Source organism: Atheta coriaria, unplaced genomic scaffold, assembly GCF_025399875.1.
Source record: "Atheta coriaria isolate IRGN ID8LTWV9N9 unplaced genomic scaffold, Caltech_Dcor_3.1 hic_scaffold_7_pilon, whole genome shotgun sequence".
NCBI lineage: Eukaryota > Metazoa > Arthropoda > Insecta > Coleoptera > Staphylinidae > Dalotia > Dalotia coriaria.
The window spans coordinates 6,316,835-6,334,766 of record NW_027045449.1 but is presented as its reverse complement, the minus strand read 5'-3'; the positions used below and the strand labels follow the sequence as shown (position 1 = coordinate 6,334,766).

Below are 17,932 nucleotides of genomic sequence, written 5' to 3'. Positions count from 1 at the left end.
TGCTGTAAAAAGATGGCAAAGAATGAAAAATGCAAGAATGTTTAATATTTCTATCAATATATTACAAAATATTTCTTTATTTGATAATATCTTCTGTACAAAGGCAACTCGTGGACGGAATCGAATTAAACTCTCTGTCTCTCTCAAGTTAAACTTACAATAAAATAATTCTCGTTTAACAGTAATAACAGTTAATCTATCAAAACTAACTCTGTTATGTACATATAATTAATATAAATCTTCTAAAGAAGAGACTAATTGCTTAAAATTTAAACTGCTGAGCATTCTAATTGCAATAATCTTTGTTAATGAGAGTGTTAGTCACAAATAATAGTGAATTACAACGTGATTACAACAAAGCATTAAAGTTGATGCAAAATTCAAAATAGTTAACAAGAAACAAGAGTTATTAACATGTAGATAATAAAATGGCCGCTGGATGTCTTCATAATCATTTGTAGATTGAGTTTCCATCATCCAAAAATTAATTACCGTCTGTTTCATTAAAAAGAGAAAATATTAGTAAAAATGTGAGTTAAAATGAGTTATAAGCAAAAGCAAAAGTTATTTGATAGCAAAATCAAAAAGTCAGTTATAAAGCATTGTGGTGTTGTCTTGTATGTTGTTCGTATGTGTTATTGTTTATGCATTGCGCAGGATCCAGATAAATGAAACAAAGTGTAATTTTATGGCAAGATATCTTGCCTCGGTCGTCCAGCGCCACAATTATCTTATGACGCATTAAATGTTTGTTCACGTTCGCCAAACAACGCTCCAAATTGCGTTGTAGTTTGAATTTGACATACATCGATAAGAAAATGGCGGTCGCGTTAATAATGAGCCAAAAAATCCCAACTCCAAAGAGAACTAATCCGGTTAGGCCGCTAAAAAGTAGCGAAAGCAATAAAATAAATGCTAGGGTGATCCACACAACTAGCACACGCTTGTAGCAGACATTATACAGGGTGAAACGGTAATCATTTACGAGAAGTTCCATTATTTGTACGTATTCCTCTACGGTTAGCTGAAAAACATCAAAAATCATTGAAATTTTATGTTTTTTTAAAGATTTTTCTAGAAATTAATTCAAATTTAATATTTTTAGATCTTACCGTCAGTCCTTGCGCCATTAACTCTTCAGGGACCAACTCGGGACGAAATTTTGCTGGAGTAATCCATGGCAAACCAGAATTTACTGGTAAAAGCGTCACTATAATATCGCCATTTGCTAAAAACACAAAAATAACCTCAATTCTGCACTCTTTCCTACATAACCTTAAAAATACTCACCAAAACCTTGTCTGATTGTCTCTGGTGGGTTTGTGATAGGCAACTCAATATTCCTTAAATTTTTAGGATCAACCACCACCGAATTGGCGTTGATTGTAGGTGCGGGCGTTAAATTTTCACTGAAACTCCTCTCCAGATTGACTTGCACACTTTCTGTGGCAATAACGGCAGCGGAATTACGATCTCCCGGAGTCTTACCAGTATTTTCATCATCAAAATGCACCCAGGCTTTACTCGGCGAGGGTTGAACAGTTGGTGCAACCGTATTACCTCCACCAGCGGCCGCGTTAAGTTTCAAAGGTCTTTCGGGACGATCCGGGACCGAGATGACTGGGGTTGGTGGGTTGGGCATTGCTGTCACGTGCACGCTTTCGGTTTTCACTGGAAGTTTGACCTCCACATCGGAGACAACTTCCAGAGGGTGCGTAGGATGTGTAGATTCAGTATGTTCAATGGATGTATTATTATGCGCTGATGGTGCAACAATGGCACCACCATTCAGATTCGGTTCGGACATTTTATTGACGCGTTATTGTTTTGTTCAACGGTTTAAACTACACCATTTTGTTTGTGATGGCACTTGTTTCACTTGCTACTTGTTACTGGCTGTCACAGTTATTGTCTACGCCTGTGTTCGTGTGTGTGCTCCGTGCTCCGACGCACAGGTGAGGTGGCATTCTGTTGGGTTTACCTGTGTGCGCATTGTGCACACCTGAGTCACACGGGCATTTAATTGGTGGGGTTTGTGTGAATCGAACAGGTGGGCACAAGATGGCGCCGCTTGAAAATAAACAAACCGTACAAATGCGCAGCGAAGGCTAAAAATAATCAATAATAACATTGTTTAACGATTATTACCAAATCAAATCTTATCAGTTTGATTGTTATGCGCGTAATTAGTGGCATACCAGTTATATCAGTGCAATGTGTATTAATATAACATAACTTGTTTTGATACAATTTTTTATTACACAAGTTTTTTTCTTGTGATGTGTAATTTAGGCGTAAAGGTGCGATAACTAAACGTTTGACGTCATGCGCAACCAAACATACACAAATATTGACATTCGTAACATGCGTGTTTTACAAATTTATTTATTGTTTAGTCGTTACGTTTAAAAGTTTAACTACTGAAACATTTACAGCATGCGCAACTTTTATTCTTTACTTGTTTTGTTGATGTTATTGATTTCGCGCAGCATTACACACTTAATTAACTGCTGACGTTTTAGAAAATTGACCAAGTATTTCGAACCAATTATCGTTGATGTAATGCGGATTGGAGCAGATAGTTTCAGTAGAATTAAAGTTATTGCGATTTCTTCCAATGTTTTCTTGGATACTTTTGGTATGTATTTTAGCTGGGCTTTTTGGACGTCTTCAGATTGGTGCATATCTATGTTGAGCCATTTTAATGCATTCAGCGTTCTGGAAATAATAAAAAAGATAAAATTGTGTCGCTATAAAATTTAATATTGTCCACAAATAAGAATTTTTGAGTTAAATGAGTGTACAAAACATGTTTTTAAAACAATATTAATACATACTTTCTTGATGTAAGATAAAATAAGCTCACATAAGCAACAGTGAGCACGCCATGCAGTGGAATCACAATAAACCAATAATTTTTCGCAAATTGCTTTAAATCTCTGATATGTCGTAATATTTTCATTCGTCTGCTGTTGAATTGCTGCCCATAGGTCATATTTAAGTTATTTGTTCGTAAATATTTGACGTATGGATTCTCTGTTTTTCGATTTTGAATCGACTTGGGAATGCTGGTAACTTGTCGACCAAAAGCACTCAGAAAATCCCAGAGAATCATTGGTTTTAAGTATTTACGTCACTAGAAGGTACATTTTTTCGCAAACAGTACATAGGCATGTTGCAATGATCAAAACTACGCAAATTGATAAAAACATTTAATTTAGATTTCACTTCGAATTTATAATTTATACCAAAATTGAATGACAAAAGAAAAAGAAATTAATCAAACTGACGTTTTGTCTCATTCAAAATTAAACCGCAAGTCATCCAAAACGGCAAATCACCAACGTCTTTTTATTCTACCTGCTTTTAATACATTTTTATGATTGCGAAAATAATTAACAGTGACAAACTTATTCAATTTTATTCAATAAAATAAATATTATACAATCGAGAAGAGAAAGTATTCGTATGTTAGGCAACCAAATATTCAGCTGAGAACGTAAACATACTCACGCCTCACCGACGGGCGACGACAACACCAGCGTGAATTATAAATACACAAATCGCGAGTGCAGCGCAGATTGGCAGAAGGACAGCGCAAAAGCTCTATAAATATTTGTTGATATCTCGCTGCAACAACAATCTGGATGGTTTTAATTAGAACGCGCATTGACTAAGCGACCAGCATTCGAGATGCAATGCAGAAGCATCTAACCTCGACTCGCCCAGCGAATTACGTTTTAATTTTTGTTCAGTAAACAAGCCGGTTACGGAACCAGAGTGAGTGATAAATTTTGATTTAACGAAAGGCCAAAATGGCCACGTTTCTAGCACGCACCGCTGTGAGGAGTGCGCTGCGAAATGCACAGATTGCGACGCCCGTGCAAATATCAGCGGTGATTATTCGAAGAGATTTCACTTTTTCAACTCCAATAATAAATTCACCAATTGAGTCAAGGTTGAAACTGGTACCGCTGATACCTACACAGCGTAAAATACCTTCTCAATATATAAGATTTTTGAGTTTTGATGGCTCAAAAAGTGGAGGAAAATCTGCTGTGAATGATGAGAAAAGTCAGGGCAATGTTGAGGTTGCCAAATTGACACTCTTTCAGCGATTCAAGCAGATGTATCGAGACTACTGGTATGTTTTGGTTCCTGTGCATTTGATTACATCAGCAGGATGGTTTGGGACGTTTTACTACATGGCTAAAAGGTAAAGAATCAAATTGGGCATAGAAAACAATTTTAAAACATTCATTTTTATGTCTTCTGCTTATCTTATTAAAATTTGGCATTATCTGATAACATTTTATTAATAGGAACTGATATTTATCAAGTTGGTGATAAAGATTAAGAATTCCGTTATTTTTCTTTTAAATTTTGTTACTAAAATATTTCTAGAGTTGATTCTAATTCCAATATTTGTTTAAAGTATAATTTTATTCATTGGAAGGATATTAGACTAAGAGCCCGTGACGGCCAGACTTTCGTTATTTTAGGAAAGATGAAATTTTGTCCATGTGTTTCTCCAACACAGGTAAGAACGATCCCCAATTATGAAACCTGGATCGTGGTTCCTTTGGCAGTTAACAGCCAACAAAGATGTACACATGATGACCTATGTTTCGTTATTTTAGCAAATTCCATTTTTGCATATTTTGTTCGTAACATTATAATAACATGCGCTGCTCATTGCCAGTCACCTGGTATCGTTCCAACCCTAGCCAGACACCCCTAAAGTATATTATTTTTTTAACTTTTTTACTTTCGTTATATTAGGAAAGCTGAATTTGATACACATTATACAGAGAGCCATGAAACTGTGTTTTCTTTCGCGCCAGACAGTTTGGTCGGTTCTATCATCCTGCCAGACGCATTGAAAGTGTATAAAAGTTGCAAAAGTTAAATTGTTTAAATATGAAAATTTCAGAGAATAGTTATTTTATTTGAACAAATATTTAATAATAATCATCACTGTCGTCGATATCTTTGCGATTCGTTCTTTTCTATCTCCTTTAGTTTACGAGATATTAGCAATTGAAATAAAACGTCAAAAATTGAAAAATTGCACTTTTGAGCACTTTCAGTCGCGGTATCGAGAACAATGATAAAAATTAATAAAGATGTACGACCAAATTACTGAAATCTTTGCCCAAGAGAAGGCAAAAAAAGTAAATTTGTAATTTGTATTTAAATTTGTACTATCTTTTATTTTATTGTGGTATTATTTTTGTTTACATAACCGTTTTTGAAAATTTTCGGATTTAGGGGCCCCAAACCTGTTTTGCGCCTAGGGCCTCACTGAAGCATAATCCGCCACTGGTTATAGTTGTAGTTGTAAACTAAAAGTAGTGTAGTGAACTGCAAAACTGAACACTGAAATGTAGATACAGATGCAGATTTGTCCTGGAACGGCCTATAAGTAAACTTTATTTTTACAATTTTCACGTCTTTCAAAATATCTTTATATAAAATTTGAAATGGATATCGCTAAACGATACTTGATAAAACTACCTACTACAAATCAGGCATATCCATTTTCGATTTTACATAAATTGAGCCATCTCATTATAAAATAAATATAGTTACTGTTTTAAACTGAAACCGGTTCAACTTTATTCAACGTTGTTAAAATAAAATTTCTATTTTCTGAAAATTTCATGTTTAAACAATTTAACTTTTGCAACTTTTATACACTTTCAATGCGTCTGGCAGGATGATAGAATTGGTCGCTTCTTTGAGGTCATCATTTGTTCATCTTTGTTGGCTGTTAACTGCCAAAGGAACCACGATCCAGGTTTCACAATTGGGGATCGTTCTTACCTGTGTTGGAGAAACACATGGACAAAATTTCATCTTTCCCAAAATGACGAAAGTCTGGCCGTCACTGGCTCTTGCTCTATATGTTAAAGCCGTAGATCAAAATTGATATAATAATAACGAATATAATCGAAATTATAGCAACAAAATGGCGTCCCTATTTGTTATTGTATGATTTGGTCAATATTTTAACCATAAATGGCATTCTACTTGATTATTATGTCACAATTCATAAACAATGTTCAAGTAAACATGACAAAAGTAAAATTTTCTTTCCAGTGGAATTGATGTAGTTGCCATCATGGAAAGTTACAACATAAGCGCAAAGCTCATCAGTCCTCTGAAAGACTCGAGTCTAGGTTATGTCGCCATCGCATATGCTATGTATAAGATAGCCACGCCTATCCGTTACACAGTCACACTCGGAGGGACGACAATTTCGATCAGTTACCTACAAAAGTTCGGCTATATCAAACCAGTACCCACACGCGAACAACTCAAGGAAATGTACAATACCAAACGCGAGTATATGATCGATACTGTGAAGGACAAACGCGAAGAGCTGCGTCTTAAGAAAGAACAGCTCAAAGATCGCACCGACAACCTCATCGACGACATGGAACGTAAAATTGTGACGAAGATTAACGACACAAAGAAGAAGACGACTAATACCATCCCCAAGCCGTAGATGAAATATAACAAGTATATTTCGTCAGTTTGCCGACGCCATTTTGGAAATGGTAATGTAGGTTATTTTTTGTTGGATGGCGTTTGCGGCGGTGTGTATTCATGCAGGTAACATGGTGGTACACTGTACATTGTTGTTTTTTTTTTTGTTAAAAATGAAATTTAGAGTATTTTATATCGACTATAATAATGTAATATGCTTAAATTCTAATTAAAATCGAAGTAATTACAAAAACAAGTACTAAATGTACTGATACACGTAGCTACACATTGAATCAATGGCAATTTGTTACAATTTTTGTTGTTTCGATTGTTCAAAGATGGCAGTTGTTACAGGCACGTTGTGCGATTGCTGAGTTATTTATCTTCGTAAAATTTCTAACGTGTTAATCTCACAAAAGTAAACTTAAAATAACGGATATATCACAGATGAAAACAATTTTGAGTGTTACGGAATGACATCGTTAATACATAATGGCTGCCTTTTGTGTGAACAGAATATCGAAGCATATAACTGCTGGTTGCCTACGGATGCGAAAGCGAGGTAATTTTCTAGCCGCTGTACTGATAACTAGCTGCGACCGGTTGCATTTGTCCCATTTGTCGCGGAGTATGCTGAAGTCGGGTAATATGACAGCCGCGGCATAACAATTGACTGTCGAGCGGATAACAACGCTTGTCGGGTTCGTCCGTGAGTTGCATTCCGCACATTTCACATACGTAGCAGTCGACGTGGAAGTCTTTATCCATTGAAACAACACGTACGGTTTCCTCTGTACCTTCCACTGGGGTGATACCTATTTTTAGAAACAAATTTATTAATACATGTTTTTTCGTTTTATTTCTTTTCAAGTTTGCGGTTGTTTACCTTTTCCACAGGCGGCGCACTTTGGTGCGAACATCCGATGATAATCATTAACACAGTAGATTTTATTATCGACATCAACCGTGAACGGTACACCATCAAGACATTCGTTGCAGATGCAACAACGGAAACATCCCGGATGATAAGACTTTCCCATCGCTTGTAGGATCTTTAAAATTGAACAAAATCAAGTAAAAACAATTTAGGATTTATTCTATAAGAGATCTTACCATTTCCATGATTAAATGACCACAAATTGCACATTTTTCAGCCGTTTGCTGGAATCCAGAGTACTGAAAACATAAAATTATCTTACAAACATGTATATTACTCTTAAAAGTAACGATTATTTAAAAAAAAAATCATCATATAACTTGCGTTTTTTAAGCAATTAATAAAATAATCAAATATTTTAGTCATGTGCAAGTTATATAACGACAATTGAAGCTTTTGCAAGTCAAAAACGCAAACGAAACAAAAATATAAGAAAAAGAAACGTACCTGCTCTTCGCTTGTTTCTGGATTGCTTTCTTCAAACAATTCCTACGAGAACACATCGAGAACAAATAACAAAACAGAAAAAAATGAATAAAAATAAAATTTCAACAAAAATACATAAAAAAAACGTGCGGTTTTACAAAAGCTTCAAATTTAACGGACTGTGCTGAACTTTTTAACACATTTAAACAGATTAATACTTACCAAGTAGTCTTCTTCGCAGTAGACACGTCCATGTACGTTGTAAAAGGCTTTACCACGCAGGGCGCGTCCACAAGAACAACAGATGAAACAATTTGTATGGTAGAGGTTTCCCATTGCTTGACAAGCCTGCCCAGCACCGGTTACCTTCTCCTGGCATGTGTGACATATGCCTAAGAGAATATTATATGTTTAGATCCAGTTTAATTTTTAAATCACGCAAACATACCAAAATATTCACCCTCCTCTTCATGCTTCTCCATCTCCTCCTCAATCTGCCTGGTCATCTCTTCAATTTTCCTCTCGGCTTCAGTGGGACCCCTGGGTTTAGTCGGTGTCACCATATACGGCAGTAATGATTTTCCGCTCATTTTAAGCTTAAATTGCGGTTTGGGTGCTGGCATCGCCTCAACTTTAACCTCTTTCTGTTCCTTTACCTGTGCTTGAGGTGGCTCTACAGGAGGTTGAGGTTTGGGTGGTCGTGTCGGTGCACCAGCAATACCCGTATCCGGTCCGCGATAGTAATTCTTCGCTGTTGACGTTTGAAATTGCATATTGGTACTCAATGTCTGTGAAATATTCCCGGTCATGCAAACATAATCAGACGAGTTGATTTCATCCAGTGATGATTTATATGAACTCTTGGACGGACTCCGATTGTGAAAGTAGCCGGCGGGTGATTGTGGTCCGGCGAGGCCCGAAGTTTGCGAAGCTGGACGTGGGGGTTGCATAACTGAGTAGACTGGCTGTGCGATTTGCGGTGGTTGCATCTGGGTGTACGTTGGCTGCATGCCGGGCATGTTGTTAGCTTGTGCGGGCATACTCTGCACCGGCTGGTAGATTGAGTTTGAGTATGGCGGTGGACCTTGGGCGGCCATTGGATATTCATTTAGATTTTCATAGACGTTGTGTGTATGTTGAGGGTGATGCCCGCTGTCAAAACGCTGTTTTACACCGCTAGGCACTTGGGGTTGTGCTTTGTTTAAATATTTATGATCTCCTATAAATATAAAAATAGCACAGTTTGAATGAATCATATAATGAACTAATTCATAATTCATGCTTTTAATTTAATGTTTTACATTAACTCACCAAAGTTATTGTGAGTATTGTGCCCATAATATTCAACATTCTCATAGACTGGCCCACTACCTCCACTGTTAATTGAGCTGTGGCTCTTTGTGGGACTGGATGGTACCTGTGGCTTAGCACACTGCACATAGACATCATTCTCCTCCACCTTGGCTGGCTCCAACTTAGATGAAGCATATTTGCTGCTTTGGATGATGTTGGCTCGCTCGTACAGTTTATAATCGGCGTTCTCGTATGTGCCCTGTTCTAAATTCCGACTGTACGAACCCGCTGCGGGGACTTGCGCTTGGGGGCCGGCTTGAGCTTGGGCGCGATTCAGCGACATGAATTTTAGCTTCTCGATGTAATCGCCAGCGCCTTGCTGCTCCATGATTGCAGAGGTCGGAAACTTAAACTATGCACTCACGAATTGAGTAATATTATAACGTATGCATTGTGATATTGATAAGGGCCGATTGTGATTAGATGAGATGAAGATGATTTAATGAGAAGTCTACTCCCCAAGTCACAATCAAGCCATCAACAGCCCTGAAACAGAAACATTGAACATGGGTGGGAAACTGCGCAGCGTTGCCAAGTATTTGAAGCAAAATTAAGGTTTTTTTTTATGATTTTAAACGTCAAATAGCAGTAAAAACTAATAAAATAAATATAAACTACATTTAATTATTAATTATCTAATTATAGAATTGAAAATTGACGTAATAACATTTATTTAATACAAAATTTTTAAAATTTTGAACAACTGCCATGTCTTTCTGATTGCGCATGCGCAGTAATCAGACAACTACCTGTCGCTGTTTACTGTCAACACATAACAACCTGCTCAGTCGCGCAGCGCGCATTGCGCACCAAACGCGTCGCGATTGTTTATTTACTTGCTAAAATCACAAATGCGATCGACGCTCGACGTTAATTTGCGCAAACGCCAGGTTTTATTCAAGAATTGCATTTGTGATAATAACCATAGCGATTTAAAGTGCAGTAGCGATTCTCGCGGGTCGCGGCTGACGTCATCCAGTGAAAGCAGACGAAGCAGACACTTCTTTTCGGCGCTGACTGCTGGCAGTCCAACTCCGACTTAAGTCACACAGCATATTTCGCCAGAGTTTCGACCTCAACATACAGGAATTTGCGGTTTAATACACACGTTAATTCTCTAACGAGTGTGCAAAATGTAATCAAGTTAAATTTACTCACAAAAAGGACTCGAGTGAGATTTAAGTAAGTTGTGAGAGTTGGAAAGTGTCGTCACTGATCACCCGGATGTGAATGGACCATTCGTAGCGGCGCCAGAGCACGGATCAAAATGTCCCGGTGGAAAAAATGAACGATGTTGATAGTCTGGTCAGTATTGTTTTAGTTCTATACATTTCGTTTAGTTTTAGAGTGATTTAAATGCTGAAATTAAACGTGACTCGCGCGAGAAATGCCAAGCATGCCAAGAATTCCGTTGACATTTAAGTAGGTTAGTAACACGTCTTCACGCGACAAGCGCAATAGCGCAATATTTTATCGACGATCAACTGTCGATTGTTTTCCAAACAAATTTAACCTCAGTTCAAGTTTAAGCAATTTGTATTGGTATCAATCGTGATTTTTCATTGATAACTCGAAAACAAATTGCGCTACGGTAATCATTTTCACTATTATCAATTAAGTATTAAATTTTTCTCCAATGTTGTTTATTTCAAGTAGATCTTATCTTTTAAACTCAACTTATAGACTGATAAAATCAAAATTATCAAATTATACAATTAATTACATTTAGGTCAATAACTCATGTTTGATTACAGTTATCAGAACCATCTTTATGTAATCTGATAAAAAATTAATTCTGAATCAATTTATGAAGAAATCAGTGTTCTACTTTGATTAGTTTCTGAGTTATCGATAAATAAATGAACAAAATCATGTTTGGACCGTTATGCTTCACATTTAGCACGTAAGGTAAAATAAAATAAAAAATAAAAAAATGCAAGAAAATGTTGCGTGAAGAGAGAAATAAAAGCGTGGGATTTTCGCGTTGGAATTGCAAACAATTGATGCGCTCATGATGGTTCATTACTCTATTGTTTCGTTGATAAATTTGTTTCTTCGTTTCTTGTGTTTCGCCCGAGTTTTCGGGCCGTGCTGCTATTTATATTTAACTGCACTTTCACACACATACACACAGTATGAACACGGGTTTGTTCTCAGGCGTGAATCGAATAATAAATATAAAACGCGAATAACAAAAATAGGTATAACAAAATGATGTATATTTGGTTGCCTACCATAGGAACACAAATCAAGCGTGAAGTGCGTTTGAAACATGTAGAGAATTTACTATCTGAATAAATGTGTGTTGGATGGTGACCGTGACTGAGTAAAACACTAATTTATTTAAATTTTCCTGCATAGTTATTCACATTTGACCATGACCATTTTTGCACGCGGATTTATGTGTTATTTTGCTACGTCATTTGTTATGATGCAGTCATCACGTGACTTTGGCGTCATAACAAGCGCGTTGTTGTTTTTTTTTTCTACGCCGCTTACGCTATTGTTCGGAAGCATGACAATTGACAATTAAAACCGATCGAAATTGCGTCCGTGCTTATCCAATTGACGTAGTTTAATCAGTTTAATTCAGTTGACCGACAATAGCCAACGAAAAACCATTCATCGATATAATGCATTGAACAATTCGTTTGTTTTGAGCCTTGCCTTGCAAAACGCAATTTCTAGTCCATGACGTCACTGGTGGTTAGTTATAATCATAAAGCACGTGAATGTGGTAATATTTAATTGTAAATTGCATGTGATTCTGGTTGATTGGTGTGTAAGTTATTAAATTTACTGCATATTTTATTGAATTATGAAGTTTTACGATGCATGCGTATGCAAAACATTGTGTAGGACGGTATTTACTAGTACTGACGTAGCATTAAATTTTTCATGCCACTGTTATCATGTTTTATCAGCGGGTGCAGCGTCACCTACGTCAGGAAATTCCAATTTTCACTGTTTAATAATATTTTTGTGGAACTGGTTAACATAAATATTTTTTGATTCGTTTATATGTCAAAAACGATAAAAAGTAGGATGATTATTTGTAGTTATTATAAAAAGGAAAGCAATTGAGTTTTTTTATGATAGATGTCGCCACTGTTGAATAAATAGCCTGGAGGTTATGGAGGTTGAAGTTTTTTTTGTAATTTTTATTTTTTATTTAAAAAAAACTTTAAATGTTTATTACAAATCACAGTGTAGTCATAAAATACTCAGTGAAATGTCATGCAATAAGGGATGATTTTGTCTTGATTTTTATATTAAACCAGCTCTTGCCCGCGACTTCGTCCCGGTAGTGTTTAATAAAACTGTAATTTGTTTTTACTCTCATGTTCTAGACATAGTATGTGTCAATTCTATCAATAAGATTTGCAATTTTATTGTAAAGAAATTAATTATATAAAGAATTGCTAATAATGCACTTCAGCGCGCCATCTCGGATTCAACTATTTAACTATAACTATGATAGAATGTCAATGCCAACTTTTATCCTATAGAAAAAGGCTGTCTTTAGAGTTTTTCCGGCAATTATTCGATTTTTTCTTGCCGAAAAAATTATCCTTGGACTATAACAAACATTTAAAAAAAGAATTGGCCAAATTGGTCTAGGCATTGTTGAGTTATGCGCTTACCAACAGATCTTGCGATTCATTTTTATATTATAGATCTGTTTACAATTTTCGGTAATTTTAATCAAAATTTAGAAAAACATGTTTTTTGTGTTTTTCTCCCGAAAATATTCCCAATTTTACAATTAGTATGATATTATTTTTTGCTTTTTAATAAAATAAAGCATTTAACAATATATATTGAGAGAATATAGAAGTTGAACATCGTCAAGGGTCGATTTCGATCGTCCTCGCGCTCGTTTTCCAATATTTTCTCGAGCTTTCTAGAGTTTCCTCAAGTCTCCTTGAGTTTTCCTCCATTTCCAGCTGTCTCTCCTCTTTCGCTTCACTCGCGTACATTCGGTCATGATCAACACCGATTTTACCGCCCCCGAGCGTCTACTAAACCCGCACTTCGGTAACATACAGTGTGACCGAAGCATAAAACACGTTTATCCCTAGAAAAAAACTAGTCGTTTTGATTTATTTATGGCGAAGCATAAAAACGTACTCTCCTTTTATCGGCCAACACCCTGTTTAAAGTTGCACAAGGTCGTAAAAGGATTGCGAAACGACTCAACGAATAAAAATAGAAGCGACACACACGTCTCGGCGCAGTGAAGGGGGTTGGTTCATGCATTTTTAAAGATTTCCACGCTCGCGCCTGCTCGAGGAAATGATATTAAATGGAAGTATAGAAGCACTTGGAAGCACCTGGAAGCCGGATGTAGGTTGTGCGGTAAGAGTGCCGCAGAGTGGGTGGAGAGGGTGGGAGGATATCCACGTCTGTCAACGCCAACGGAAAATACGAGTGCGTATATCGCAAGGGAAAAGAAAAGAAAATATAGATTCATTTAGGAACTGATATAAGGTGGAATGATATAATTAAAACAATAAATTTGCATAAATATATTTTAGGCCCTAAGTAGAAATATTCATAATTTAGTAAAAAATGATAATTTCTTTGTCTACAGTCATCAAAATTTTTTGATTTAAAATGAATAACATTTTGCATAAAGCCACGAGGACAAAGTCAATGGCGAAAACTAGTCTATAATATAAAAATGAATCGCAAAATCGTTTTGGCGCATAACTCAGCGCATAACCTTGAACCTATTTGGCCATTCTTTTTAAACGCGTTTGTTGCAAAAACCCAGGATGGTTTTACGGCGAAAAATTCGAATAATTGCCGGGGAAAATGACAACACTTTTCTATAGGATAAAGGATTACGACATTGAATTGCAATCATTACTCTAGTTAAATAGTTTACTGATTCAGAGATGATGGCGCATGAAGTGCATTATTGGCAATTCTGTATATAATTAATTTCTTTAAAATAAAATTGCGAATCACTATTGATAGGGTATTTTATATGGGTAAAAGGGGTAATATAAAACGTCACTTAGGGAGAACTCAAATATAATTTAAATTATAAACAAAATACTTATTGCAATCGCTTATAAGCATTGTTTATAAATACCTATTATTTGAAATAATTTTCGGTCACTTTGACAATCAATTTTGAAATTAGTAAAGTTTAAAAAAAACAGATTTACGACTCCCATTACCACACCGACATACCAGGGTAATGAAGATTTGGTCATAGGGAACAATCGGAATCAAACGAAATCTAGCAGATATCGCAAACATAATATTCCGCAAAGTCCACCCAGTGCATTTCCCACATGAGCCCATAGCCCAAATGAAGTGCTATGAACCACATTTAATTGTTTTTTTAAATCGTTTGCACATTAGACATCAGTTTTCCAAATCTTCATCCATCGCCCTGGCATAGTCATCGGTATAGGAATCATGGTTTTGCTTTCTACTGCGAGTATCGTTTCACCGGAAAGCGCTGAAAAATAAGTCACTTTACAGCATAGGCCATTTAGAGCGGACTAAGACAAAACGTCCGTGGGGTCGCATGACTCCATTGCTAATTGCACTATTGGCAGAAAAACAAAAATATTTCTTCAAAACATTAATGTAATCTGAACTGCACATCACGATTTTGAATGTTTAACTAAGACTATATAATGTTTCATTCGAATATTTACCCGGGCTCAGTAGAGCACTTATCTTCGAATTGCGTGGACGTAAAAATTAGATCAGCGGAAACTCAAAAATAAAATATTGGCGTATCTCAATGATACACGCGATTTACGCCGATTTTTGAGGGTGGCACTGGGGGACCGCAGGAGCAGGTAAGGAACGCCGTTTACGCGGTACCGTAACTATTTTTTCTGCGTGGATATATGGGTGACTCCCATTACCCTCTGACTCCCCTACTATGTCTAGAACAAGATAGTAAAACCGAATTACAATTATATTAAACACTATCGGGCGAAGTCGCGGGCAAAAGCTAGTAAAATAATAAAAATAACACAATTATCGTAAGAGTATAAAGGAATAAATAATCGAGTATTTAATTTAATATACATATTACTTGATATATTAATTAACTGAATTTAAAAAATTAAAATACGAAATATTACGTTTTAAATAAATAATGAAAGTGATAATACGTGTTCATATGAATAAAATCAGTTGGCCATGGCCCGGCTTGCGCTATCAATTCACTCCTGCACGCGCCTGCAGACTGGCTGCCGGTGTCGTCCTGCCGTGCACACGCTTCACTCCTCGCTCGCGCTGCTCGCGGCACGCATTCAACCGGCGGCGTTCGTTGCGTGCAGTTCGTCGCGGATCAAACAACCAGCAGGACTGCTTCTGCTAGTCGTAGCCGTTTACACGCGCGGTGTGGCGTATTGGTAATTGCCCGCGTTATTTATTTATTTCCTGCACGCATTCGACGCTCCTCGTGGGATTTTCGCGATTTAACACTTTGAAAAAGTTAACATCTTGGATTAAATCAGTGAAAACGAATGAAAAACTCTATAAACCAAGTGAAAATCCACAAAATTGACCAAAAATTATCACAAATCAACACTGTGCAAAAGATAATAGTGATTTTATTCATATTATAGACGAACACGTGTTGCGGTGCATAGAAAGATTTTATTTTTAAAGAAATTTAAAGAGGATTTGTATTGTCATAGTATCGGGGAATAATTGCTGTCTGTGCATCGTGCATCAACTGTGCGTATCGATCGTGTCGTGTCGGCCTACCCTACAAGGCCCTACGTCAATGTGTTTCAAATTTTACACTTTTACTAAAACCAAACCGAACTATTCATAATTTTTTATGAAACTGTGATTAAAATATTACAACGCTGGGGTTTAAGTATTCATATTCACCCTTAGTATATAGGGGGTGAGTCATCTGCAACCCTTCAACCCTAAATCGATTCGTCACCAAGTGGAGTGTACTAGACTGCAGATATTACTTGAAGTGTGAAAATGTTACTACCTACGACCACGTTAGCAATAAGTGCAAAAGACTATGGCGTACCACCGATCTCTGGCGGTGGTAATGGTAATAATAATTTTAAGGGCGGTAAAGGGCGACGTATGCTGTTTGCGCGTACAATGCCGCAGTTTGAGCCCGCTCTGCACGTCCAACTCGTCGCTGGCTTCCAATCAGAGCTTTTCCAGTAATAACTCCAATTCGAATGCGAATAATAATAAGAGTGGTAATGTTACGGGCAATAAACAGGCGAGAAATGGTTTTGGTTCGTTGGGGCGAGGAATGGGTGGCATGCGGTTTCGATTTGGGGCGAGATGTGGTCTTAAAGCCAACAAACAGAAACCAGCGGGGAATACAAAGTGGTATATCAAGGTATTACATTATTAAATAACTTTTATTTTGTGTTTTTCATATCAAAGCTTTATTTCATCGTAATTAATTAATTTCTGAAAAAAAAAACAATCAATTAAGTTTCATTTTTCTGAATAAAATTTATTCAACATTAAATTCTACGTATAACTATGCAAATATTCGAATGATCATAGTTTTTATAAAAAAATTCTAGAAAATTTATGTCAGTATAAAATTTTTAACTTTATTTGTGAATAACTTTTTGTGCAATAATCATACCAACAATATTTTTGAACAACCAACTGTAAAATTTAATACATTCCAATTTCTGAAAGTTAAATAGTTTTAACATGATTAGTTTGCGAGTAATTAATGAATAACCACAAATATGTAACCTAAAACTCATTATAACCTATAAATTCCGAACTAGTTTGTATGTCGACGCTTCTCGACTCATTTCAATTTTAGAAGTACGTACGTATTCACTTCTTAGTTGAAATTGAATATTGCATGGTAATACGTGACCACGTGTAGAGGAAGCGGCAATAGAAGGTACGTGCGAGAGATGTAATGCAATGTGAAGTGAACCTTCAACTTAGAGGCTGGCCGCGATGGAACGCCAGTACTGTACTTGCGGTAGATATTGGGGATTTATAAGGATACTTAAGAGCAGTAAAACATTGCAAAATTGAAACAAACCAAAGTTTGGCACAACTTGTGTTGGTACCTGTCATATCAGTTATATGTGAACAAGTTGGCACTTTGCCAAAGAACTCCACAATTCGAGCAGACAACGTAATTTAAATTTAAAAATTGTTTATTTTCATAAGATTTGGGATTTTTTAATGATTAATCGAAATTTTATATGAAGCAGGGAAATTTTATTCTAAATTGAGATGTTTTTACTTCTGAAATATTGCTTTAACCGTATTGCCGAATTATTTTAGCGTGATGTGAGCATCTTCATTAGTATAATACCAATTACTTTTTATAAATAAACTAGACTATGCCCGCGACTTCGTCCCGGTAGTGTTTAATAAAGATGTAATTCGTTTTTACTCTCTTGTTCTAGACATAGTATGTGTCAATTCTATCAAAAAGATTCGCAATTTTATTTTAAAGAAATTATGCATATAAAGAATTGCTAATAATGCACTTCTGCGCGCCATCTTGGATTCAACTATTTAACTATAACTATGATTGCATTTCAATCCCAACTTTTATCTTATAGAAAAGGGCTGTTTTTAGGGTTTTCCCGGCAATTATTCGAATTTTTCTCGCCGTAAAAACCATCCTTGTACTTTAACGAACATTAAAAAAAATTGCCCAAATTGGTCTAGGCGTTGTTGAGTTATACACTTACCAACAGATTTTACGTGTAATTTTTA

The 17,932-nt window shown here is 36.2% G+C and overlaps 3 protein-coding genes and 1 long non-coding RNA gene across 5 annotated transcripts; 1 reads left to right on the top strand and 3 right to left on the bottom strand.

Moving 5' to 3' along the window:
- Window positions 1-40: 40 nt before the first annotated feature.
- On the bottom strand, window positions 41-1,990 carry LOC135795588 (uncharacterized). The gene is made up of 3 exons (XM_065307303.1): window positions 1,291-1,990; window positions 1,113-1,228; window positions 41-1,024 (listed from the first exon to the last, which is right to left on the bottom strand). The coding sequence occupies exons 1-3, from the start codon at window positions 1,805-1,807 to the stop codon at window positions 593-595; spliced, it is 1,065 nt and encodes a 354-aa protein (XP_065163375.1). The 5' UTR covers window positions 1,808-1,990; the 3' UTR covers window positions 41-592.
- Window positions 1,991-2,365: 375 nt separating this feature from the next.
- On the bottom strand, window positions 2,366-3,350 carry LOC135796757 (uncharacterized). Its single transcript, XR_010549395.1, has 2 exons — window positions 2,838-3,350; window positions 2,366-2,718 (listed from the first exon to the last, which is right to left on the bottom strand). It is a non-coding gene; the product is annotated as an uncharacterized lncRNA (long non-coding RNA).
- Window positions 3,329-6,748, top strand: LOC135796756 (uncharacterized protein C18orf19 homolog A). Its single transcript, XM_065308897.1, has 2 exons — window positions 3,329-4,216; window positions 6,103-6,748. The coding sequence occupies exons 1-2, from the start codon at window positions 3,816-3,818 to the stop codon at window positions 6,509-6,511; spliced, it is 810 nt and encodes a 269-aa protein (XP_065164969.1). The 5' UTR covers window positions 3,329-3,815; the 3' UTR covers window positions 6,512-6,748.
- Window positions 6,679-9,701, bottom strand: jub (LIM domain-containing protein jub). 2 transcript variants are annotated; one of them, XM_065308895.1, is made up of 7 exons: window positions 9,167-9,701; window positions 8,304-9,074; window positions 8,078-8,247; window positions 7,877-7,918; window positions 7,606-7,668; window positions 7,379-7,544; window positions 6,679-7,307 (listed from the first exon to the last, which is right to left on the bottom strand). In XM_065308895.1, exons 1-7 carry the CDS (start codon window positions 9,534-9,536, stop codon window positions 7,063-7,065), a joined length of 1,827 nt encoding a protein of 608 aa, XP_065164967.1. In that variant the 5' UTR covers window positions 9,537-9,701; the 3' UTR covers window positions 6,679-7,062. The 2 variants fall into 2 exon arrangements, with proteins under 2 accessions (XP_065164967.1, XP_065164968.1); XM_065308896.1 differs by lacking the exon at window positions 7,877-7,918.
- Between the last annotated feature and the right edge of the window lie 8,231 nt (window positions 9,702-17,932).

Coding starts and splice junctions, on each gene's coding strand:
- LOC135795588 (XM_065307303.1), bottom strand. CDS start 1,807: ATGTCCGAACCGAATCTGAATGGTGGTGCCATTGTTGCACCATCAGCG. Junction 1,229..1,290: donor GACAATCAGACAAGGTTTTG/GTGAGTATTTTT, acceptor TTGTGTTTTTAG/CAAATGGCGATATTATAGTG. Junction 1,025..1,112: donor TAATGGCGCAAGGACTGACG/GTAAGATCTAAA, acceptor GATGTTTTTCAG/CTAACCGTAGAGGAATACGT.
- LOC135796756 (XM_065308897.1), top strand. CDS start 3,816: ATGGCCACGTTTCTAGCACGCACCGCTGTGAGGAGTGCGCTGCGAAAT. Junction 4,217..6,102: donor TTTTACTACATGGCTAAAAG/GTAAAGAATCAA, acceptor TTTTCTTTCCAG/TGGAATTGATGTAGTTGCCA.
- jub (XM_065308895.1), bottom strand. CDS start 9,536: ATGGAGCAGCAAGGCGCTGGCGATTACATCGAGAAGCTAAAATTCATG. Junction 9,075..9,166: donor CAATACTCACAATAACTTTG/GTGAGTTAATGT, acceptor TTATATTTATAG/GAGATCATAAATATTTAAAC. Junction 7,669..7,876: donor CAGAAACAAGCGAAGAGCAG/GTACGTTTCTTT, acceptor TTATGTTTTCAG/TACTCTGGATTCCAGCAAAC.